Below are 9,605 nucleotides of genomic sequence, written 5' to 3'. Positions count from 1 at the left end.
TAACCAGATTCTTAACAAGCCAGTCACTAAAACTACGAATTAAAAGAGGTATGAAGACAAACTCTTATCTGCTTTGGAATACAATTAAGAGCAGTGGTCTTGCCAGGACGGCTGGAATTTATAATACAGATTTTAATTTATCTTTGGCACACAATTCTGTAGTTTGTCGCTCTTTTAAGGGTAAACTCTTATTCTTTAATTCATGGTAATTCGGTCATAAATTTCGAGACCTTAAGGGCTGGAGTTGCTAAAGTATAATAGTATGATGATACAAGCTAGCTTCTATAAAATGAGCCAAGAAGTCAGATGAATTTCGTAGTATCCACTCGGCAAATGCCCCCGCCTACTCGTTCGACACGCTTGTTTCTCCCGCCAAAGTGGCGTCAGGATCAGGTTCTCACCAACCAGAGCCCTGATTGGAGAACGGGCAGGCACCAGAGCCCATTGGGCGCCAGCAGCGGCCAGGCAGCGGAGGGGCGGGGGAAGCCAAAGGCCCTTCTGCCTCGCCCGCCCCCACCTCCACCAAAGCGCGCCCCTCCCCCAGTTAAAGAATGGTCTCCCAGCTCCAGCGTTGCACCCCCTGACCCCAAGGCTCGAGGTTCGGCCTCGCTGGATATCCCCGGAGCAGAGGGAAACGCAATTATTCCCCTGCCCTCCTGATCCATGCACAGGGAGACCCACGCCCCGCAGCGGCCCCCCAGGCCTCCCTGCAACACCCGGTAATGCAATCCACGGGGGCGGGAGAGGCGGCGGCATCGGCAGCAAAGGCGGCGGCGGCGGCGGCAGCAGCAGCAGCAGCAGCAGCACTGCCTCAATCTAGAGACAACCAGAAAGAGGAGGAAAATGGCTCCGAGCAGGGACCGCCTGCTACACTTTGGGTTCAAGGCGACAGTGAGTGAGAGGAGAAGGGAGTTGGGTGGCCGGGAAGGACATGTGTGTCAGCGCAGGCTACCGGGGAAGAAGCGACAAGACTTAGGGGGTTGGGAGGACAAGCCAGAAAGCTCAAGTGCTTGGTGGGTTGGTGCGTGCTGTTTGCCCGCGGAGGGTAGAAGCGGGGGCTCCGGTGCTGTGTGCAGTTGTCTTGCTTTCCTCTCTCTCACCGGTCCGCGAGCACGCGCGCACTCGCACCCGCCCCACAGCCCCTCCCATACACAAATACACACAGACATATAGGCACTTCCCTGCCTCTCCTCGCGGTGGGCTTGTGTGCCTTGGAGGCGATAGCGGGCCGCACCGCCGCTGCCGCCGCGCTCCGGCTGCTCCCGGGCGGACCGTCGCGGGCTGCGCCCGGGAGTGGGGGAGGGGTGATCCCGCGCCGCTGCCGCCGCGACCGCGACCGCGGCCGCCGCGCGCTCCTCCTCCTCCTCCCCCTCCCCACGCAGTTCCGAGGCCCGGGCGGCTCTGCCCAATGAGGAGCGGCGTTGCTGGCAGGTGGGGAGTGTTTTTGTTTTGGGTTGAAGTTGAGGCTGAGGAGAGAGAAGAGCTAGCGACGAGCAGTCGTCGCCGTCGCTGGCACCGCGTGAGGTGGAGGAGGCCCTGTTGGAGTCAAGAGGTCTCCCCTCCCCGCCTACGGCCCCTACCCGCCGCTCCTCTGCCTCCTCCCGGTCCCGGAACTCCGGGGCCTGCCCGGGGCCCCCGTCTTTGCACTCCGCACGCCGCAGCGCCGGGCCCCGGCCGCACCCGCCGGCCCCATGAGGAGAGACGTGAACGGAGTGACCAAGAGCAGGTTTGAGGTGTGAACTTGGGGGGGCTAGGACGGCGTGAGGAAGGCGATTTCCGCGCTCGTGCCCCGAAAAATTCGCTACGCACGGAGCCTCCTCCCTTGCCTGGCGCCGTCACCCGCCGGCCGCTGCGGCTGCCAGACTTCTTTCCCCTTTCTCGCGACCCGAAAGCCCAGTGCAGCCCGGCTTCCCTAGTTCTGGCTGGTCGCCTCCTGGTTCTTTCACCCGTGGGCCCCGGCAGGGGATTAGCTCTGGCGCTCTAATTCCCCCCTCCCCCCAGTATCACTCAGTTTTCCATTCTTTACACAACCCTTGGCTTTTCTCCCTCCACCCGGCAGAAAAAGCATCACAGCCCTGATCGATCGGAGCCTGCTTCTTTTCTTTCTGCCACCTTCTCGAAGCGTTTCTTCTTGAAGTGAGGGGGAAATGATGGGCCAGGGGGCCATTTCTCCGAGTTTGAGAGACCTCGGTGAAACTAGGGAAGTGGGAGTGGTAGACTGGGATGGTAGAGACGACCACGGGTTTTTGGTGCTGTGTTTGGTTTGGGTATTGTTCTGATACTTCCTCTTCTTTCCCGTTTAGTCTGTACTTTTGTAGCTCATTGTTTCTGGGAACTCTTAGATGTGTAGAGGCTTTGAGATTGGGACGAAGGTCTGAGAGACTTTAGAAAATCCGTTTAAGTCTGTCTCTAAAACTTTTCATCGTCTGGCAAGAGAGGTTCCTTGGAATTGAGGAATGGATGAAGAAATAAGAAAACATCTGAAAGTCTTCGGAAAGTATTCACCATGTAGGGAAGTGATTCCTTTGGGAAGTGAAGTGTTGTAATTACAGATCAATTACGGTAGTATAGTAATTTACAGGTAGGTTTATTGAGGGGATAAAAGAGAGAAAGAAACTTCTACAACACGAAGAGTAAATGTTACCTGGCCTTTTCTGGCAGAGAATCAGGCTGACCTGGGATCACTCACAGCTCAGTGTACATCTCACTTGGTGTTTTTCTTCATTTCCATTTGAAGGATGAAATTGTAAGACGGTGAGACAAAAGTTTCAGGAAACTTGCCAACTTAGGTGCAGAGGGTGAAATTGTTACCTAAGGGTCTTCGTTTAGTCTATTCTTTGATTTCTTTTTATGCTTGTGGGAAAAATATTTTAGTTTATCCACAAAGATCAAGATAGAAAGTGTTTGGGGGAGGTTTAAATTCAGAGCCATGATATTACTGTTGGAGGCAAAGAGTGGAGAAAATCAAGGAAGTGGTCTTAGAGTTTTCATATTTAACTTAATGGGAAGAAAGTATTATAGTAGATATGATTTGGTGTTTACTTTAGTAGAACTTTATGTTGCCCTAATGTAGAGAGGCCCAGTAAGCTTAATTTATGGTGGTTTCGTATTCAGTACTGCCGTAAAAGTCCAGACCGTCATTAAAATTACTGAATAGACATTTAGCAGTTAACAGGAATCTTGAAAGCAAAACCCAAATACTGAAGATGTGAATGAGGGATAGTCTTTTGCTATTGCAGTCTGCTCTTTATCATTTTGCTATTCACTTTTAGGTTGTGTAACTGTTGGAAAGAGTTCTTTTGTACTATGTGCTTTAAAATTGCATTGCTATATCCTATTTGTATAATTATCTTATATTTTAATTTGTAGTATCTGTAGTGGTGGTACTAAAAGAATAAGAAAATTTATTGCTTCATTAAACATATTCATTTACCTTGATTGGTATGTAACTGGCAACTGAAGGTTTCTAAACGTGTCTGAGAAGATAAAAAAGAATAAGAGGAGGGGGGAACCCCCTTGTGCGGTGTTCATGATTGAAGTGTTTATTTATAAACCCGAAGCTACTCTTTTATTATCTGAAGTGTTCCATGCCAGAATATAAATGAGAAGGGCTGGAAATGATATGTGTTAATGAGTTTCATTATCTATTTCTTAAAATCATTTACCTCTTTACTGACTTAATTTACAAGTAGCAAAACAATAAACTATTTGGTCTCTTATGAAGTAATATATTGCTAATTCATTGAAAATATTTAAGATATTTACTTTCAGTGGATAAATGAAGTAAATAAGATACAGCAGGCTTTTCATATCTAAAACATTTACATCAAACTTTTTTTAATTCTCAAAATTACACGATGCTTTTTAAAGGACTGATAACTTTATGATTTTAAGTGGATAGCTGATTTCTGAGAATTTTTGTGAATGCAGGAAATTTTTATAGCAGATAACTAATTTGAAATTAGTTATGGTTAATACAGAAAGTGAAAGATTGTTTTCTTGGCCACATTTTTTTTCTGGAGAGAAGATAGCTGAAGCTTATCTTTTTATGATTGATTCATTAAAATCTTTTTATAGAGAATATTGTGTGTTTCATGTTTTTGGATGTTGTACTGGAGGCCACGCACTTTTTTTTTAAATTTTATTTATTTTATTTTTTTCCCCCTAAGCCCCAGTAGATAGTTGTATGTCATAGCTGCACATCCTTCTAGTTGCTGTATGTGGGACACGGCCTCAGCATGGCCAGAGAAGCAGTGCGTTGGTGCATGCCCAGGATCCGAACCCAGGCCGCCAGCAGCGGAGCGCGTTCACTTAACCGCTAAGCCACGGGCCGGAGGCCACACACTTTAAATCGCACAGGGGTAGAGCTGTAGAAAAAAAAATTTAAGTTAAAATCAAGGGAGAAGAGTACCTGTTAGCTGGATATGTAGCATTCTGTAGAATAGCCAAAGTAGATGACTGTTGGATAAAAGAGTTAAAAAGATAGAGAGATGTAAAAATCATTGTTCTTTGCTGTGTCACTTTGGCACTAATCTGTGCAGTAATAACCCTTGTAAGTTAACATAATGTGTGCTGAATTGTTATAGTCTCTTAGTTGAAATTCATCATTCAAATACTTTTTGTTATATTGCTTATAGTAAACGTAGTTTTGTGGCAAATTTTGATAATTTCCTTTCAAATTTAATAACAATGATTGAAAGCCAAGCGCTAAGCTAGATGTTTTACCTCAGTTACTTCTAATTCTCACAATTCTGTTTTACAGTTGAGGAAAGCTAGAGACTGAGAAGTGTTCAGTTGTACAGCCAGTAAGTGGGGGAGCCAAATTCCAGTCTGCATTTTTTTGACTCCAGTCTATCATTCTGCTCTGTTTTTAGCATAACATAGCATAAAATGTGTAGAAAAGAGCTTTCCTAAAGTTCTCTATCTGGTATATTTTATTATGTCTTTGCTATCAAGAGAATGAAGCTATCCTTCACTTAAAGTACTGTAACCTGTGTTATCTTAACACTCAGTGAAATTAATGAAGGCACGTGTAAATATCTAGGCTAGCCCTTGAATGCAAGTTTAGGTTTTTTTTTTAGTTAAGCCTCTCTACTTTGTCATACTCTTAGTAGCTCCATTATAAGAATAGTAGTACTATTAAAGGAAAAATTCTGTTTTATTTGGATTTATTAAAAAGTTTAACATTAGGGCTGGCCCCAGTGGCTTAGCGGTTAAGTGTGCGTGCTCTGCTACTGGCGGCCCAGGTTTGGATCCTGGGCGAGCACCTATGCACTGCTTCTCTGGCCATGCTGAGGCCGCATCCCACATACAGCAACTAGAAGGATGTGCAACTATGACATACAACTATCCATCTGGGGCTTTGGAGGGGAAAAAAAAAGGAGGAGGATTGGCAATAGATGTTAGCTCAGAGCTGTCTTCCTCAGCAAAAAGAGGAGGATTAGCATGGATGTTAGCTCGGAGCTGATCTTCCTCACAAAAGAAAAAAAAAGAAAATTATGTTTTCTATTAAGTTGTTAAAAATTTTTAGCTTGGCAAAAACTTTACCAAATGTATTCTTGATATTTAAGCCCTACATTCTTAGATGTAACCTGTTTCTACACTGAAGATTTTCATTCTTTAAATCAGTATTTCTGTTAGAAGTATTCACACTTTGAGTCTTATATTCTTATGTTTTAGGTCATTTGTCAGTTTTAGCTGTTAGTGTCAGTGTTGTTTTTTCATCTTAATTTTTAAAGTCCTTCTATTTTCATCCCCAGAGTTGTCTTTTTTCAAATCTTGGTCTCATTTTTCTTGCAAATTAATAAGTACTTTTGTTACAGGCCAAGGATTCCATTCCTAGCCCTAGCCCTTAGGTTATTGTTTCCCAACTGGTGACAGTTTGGAAACTGAATTAAAATTTTCAGTAATCTAACTAGTACTGCGGTTTTGGAAGGGTATTTTTAGATGTTGAAAATAAAATATTCCATTACATGAGGAAAATCCAAGGGAGGGAGGAAGAACCAAGAATGCCTTTAAACTGACCAAATTTAGCTGCTTGTGCATAGTTGCCTTTACACTGTTTTCCTACGTGATCTTCCAGACTTAGTGAATTCTTAGATCAGACCCCCACCCAAAAATTGACTCAGAAATGAAGGCATCCAACTGTGGTTTTGTAGTTTTGTGTCTTAATGCACTTGGACCCATTTGATAAAAGATTTTAACTTAATAGAAACTAACAATAGGTGGTGGTATTGGTCTGTGCAATAGTATTGTGCTTGCTTCATCTTGCTTAATTATATAACTTTAAAAAACAAAGATATGTATTCAAATGTAATAAATCCAAAACAAATTTACATTAGCTTTTGAAGACTGTTTCTCTTAAAAGAGTGGCTTTGCTGAGTAGTTATTTTATTTTATTTTTTTGTGGGGAAGATCAGCCCTGACCTAACCTCCATGCTAATCCTCCTCTTTTTGCTGAGGAAGACCGGCTCTGAGCTAACATCTATTGCCAATCCTCCTTTTTTTCCCCCAAAGCCCCAGTAGATAGTTGTATGTCATAGTTGCACATCCTGCTAGTTGCTGTATGTGGGACGCGGCCTCAGCATGGCCGGAGAAGTGGTGCGTCGGTGCCTGCCCGGGATCCAAACCCGGGCCGCCAGTAGCGGGGCGTGCGCACTTAACCGCTAAGCCACGGGGCCAGCCCTGCTGGGTAGTTATTTTGAGCATATATTAAATAACTATTTAGTAGGCATGTGAGTTATAGCTATAGGTGAGTAACCTCTTTATTCCCTAATCATATTTCCTCCAATTTGATTTTCTGGTATTCTGTTGGCTTTAATAAGCCTCATATCTGACAGTTGTAATCAGATGGAAATGTAATTTAATTTAATCCATTTTTGCTCAGTCTCTCAGGTTGCTGTGAGGTTAAAGTTGCCTATTAAATCATGGTAGACAAAGAGTTAGTCAGTTAGGAAACAAATATTGGCAATATCTTCTGTCATTTTTGTCCTTCATCCCAGGAATTTCTAGTAAAAGCTAAAAAAGGGAACTAGAACACTGAAAGTAAGTAGTAAATTGATCTTGCTTTACTTCGGTGCTAAGGCAGTAATCTAACAACATGGAGGTGAAAGTCGGCAATATATCAAAGGCCTGCTCAATTTTATATAATCAGATGTACCAACTATTTTGGTATTTGTTGGTGCCTGTGACTGTCTGATCAACTGGAGGATGCAGGCAGATACCATTTCATAATCATTTAAAAGTAAAAACTGGAAAAACATTCTCAGTTTTCCTTACAATTTGCAATAATAATAAGATGCTATGGGTATAGCTATTCTGGGTGCTTTACTATCTGCAGAGTGAGGGAATTTATGTGGCAGGAGGGACAGGCAAAAAGAAAACAGTAAAATTTCTAGATTAGGGTAGGTTTTTAAATGTAGAGTACCTGTTGTTGTGCATATGTTACCCTTGGTTGACAGTTTAGGCCCAGGGAAGGTCATTGGCAACTCAGTGTATCCTGAGTTACAGTTACCATGGAAGAGCCAGTTTTGTTTTGTTTTTTGTTTTCTTTTTTCCTTTTTAGAGGTGAGTGGAGTGAAGAAAAAGAAAAGAAGGGATTTGCAGTTCCCTGCAAATTAAAAATTTGATGTCAACTATAACTGTTAGCCGCAAGGTTTTCCAGAGTCTCTGTTAGAATGTCATCTCTTTTTGTCGTCTTTTTTTTTGAACCAGTTCATCTATATCTTTTGATGTTCTAAATTGGAAATTAATTTGAGTAATTAAATTGGAAATTAATTTGAGTAAGGAGAGAATGAAAGCATTAAGGTGATGTCGTAAGGATTTTTCAAAGGGAAATAGTTCAATTCTGAACTATGAAATAAGTACTCCCATATATATATTTTATACATGTATGTATGTATGTATATGTATACGTGTGTGTGTGCATGTTTCTGTATGTATATGTACTGGTATCTGTGTGACCTTGGGTAAGTCACCTCTCTGGATCTCCATTGTCTCAACTCGTTTCTTCTGGCATGGAAATTCTGTGATTCTCTGTAAATAAATCTGCCAACTTGCTGTAGGTTAGAGATTAGATATTCAGTTTATTGCCAGTGTTCTTACATTTCTTTTCTTACAACTGCTAGTAAGGACGAAACAGTTAGACTTCGTGTGATCTTAACCTGTATTCTGTTTTTTTTTTTTTTAAAGATTTTATTTTATTTATTTTCCCCCCAAAGCCCCAGTAGATAGTTGTGTGTCATAGCTGCACATCCTTCTAGTTGCTGTATGTGGGACGCGGCCTCAGCATGGTCGGAGAAGCGGTGCGTCGGTGCGCGCCCGGGATCCGAACCGGGGCTGCCAGCAGCAGAGTGTGCGCACTTAACCGCTAAGCCACCGGACCGGCCCTGTATTCTGTTTTTGATTCCTGCTTGTTTTTGCCCTGAATTCTGATAAAAATGGAGGCGGACACTGGAAGAAAAAAACCTGCAGTACGTATGTCTGTCCAAATAAACACCTTGCCAAGGGAGTGAGGAATGGGTATAATGGTTGTGTGATATCTTGGAGTTTAGTGTGCTGTAATCCAATTTCTCAGGATTTGTAGAGTTTATGTATTTATATATAGAGAATCTATTGAAGAACATTAGCTTTGAAGGCTGGGTTTGAAGCCTGGGTTTGCCACTCAACCATCTTTGTGACCTTGGACAAGTTATTGAATCTCTCCAAGTCTCAAGTTTTCAGTATCTAAAATGGGTGTAATACCTACTGCACTGGATTGTGAGGATTAAATTCTATAATGTTTGCATAGCATTTAGCAAATTGTCTACCATACAATAAGGGCTCAGTAAATGATGACTATTATTATATTACTTTATGGAGAAGTGTTTACTTAGACTTTTTGTAAATTATTGTTTTAAATGCTTTAAAGGAATTTAGAATTTAAAGGAAAAAATCTATTATAAAGGAAAGAATGTAATTATCTTTATTCATTTGATTCAGTTTTATATATTGGGTTTATTAAACAGGAATACCTATGAATTTTAATCTAGTTGAAGAGCAATGATTTAGCAGTGTTTCAATCTGGAGTTTATACTGCAACTATTATTATGTTAATTGTTAGGCAGATGTGGATAAATGTCTCCTAAGATGAGAATCTGGCACCAAATTGTAAGTTGACATTTAAAACACTAGATCAGTCAGCTTTTACCCCAGACACTGGACATTCCTTCCTTCTCTGATTTGTAGAAAATAAAACTATGGCATGATTGAACATGAACAAGTAGAGATGCATTTATTTTTGAAAAAGAGCCCTGCGTTGCTAATACACTTTCCCCACTCTCATCCTTATCAGCTTTTTGAAAATTGTTTACATGTCCTTCAAATAAAAAAGCTCATTTTGAAAAATCACATCATAACTTATTTCTGCAACCCATTTGTAGGGAAAAAACCTGATATATTTTGGAATTCTCCTTGGATAAGTTAAAACATTTATTTAATGCTGTAACTTTCCTAACATATTATCATGAACTGTAACTTCAGGAAGATAAGGGACTTAATAGTTGGTATTCTTAGTCACAGCTGACTGGAGTTATACAAAAGGAGCTTCCCAAGTCTAGATTTCCACA

The 9,605-nt window shown here is 41.9% G+C and overlaps 1 protein-coding gene across 4 annotated transcripts in view; it reads left to right on the top strand.

Moving 5' to 3' along the window:
- The first annotated feature begins 562 nt into the window (after window positions 1-562).
- The window catches only part of FBXL20 (F-box and leucine rich repeat protein 20), a 115,221-nt gene continuing 106,178 nt past the window's right edge, over window positions 563-9,605 (top strand). For 2 of the 4 annotated variants that reach the window (XM_087441086.1, XM_087441085.1), the window contains exon 1: window positions 1,394-1,726. In XM_087441086.1, coding sequence (XP_087297212.1) covers window positions 1,409-1,726 — 318 coding nt within the window. In that variant the 5' untranslated portion in view covers window positions 1,394-1,408. Of the gene's footprint in view, window positions 892-1,393; window positions 1,734-9,605 lie in introns of those variants that run through there. The other 2 variants (XM_014790743.2, XM_004434579.3) reach the window with 2 other exon arrangements.

The sequence above is a fragment of the Ceratotherium simum genome, chromosome 16 (genome assembly GCF_057802395.1).
Source record: "Ceratotherium simum simum isolate JZ-2026a chromosome 16, ASM5780239v1, whole genome shotgun sequence".
Taxonomy (NCBI): domain Eukaryota; kingdom Metazoa; phylum Chordata; class Mammalia; order Perissodactyla; family Rhinocerotidae; genus Ceratotherium; species Ceratotherium simum.
Note: the sequence above shows the minus strand (reverse complement) of the source record. Positions and strands in the feature narration are given on the sequence as shown.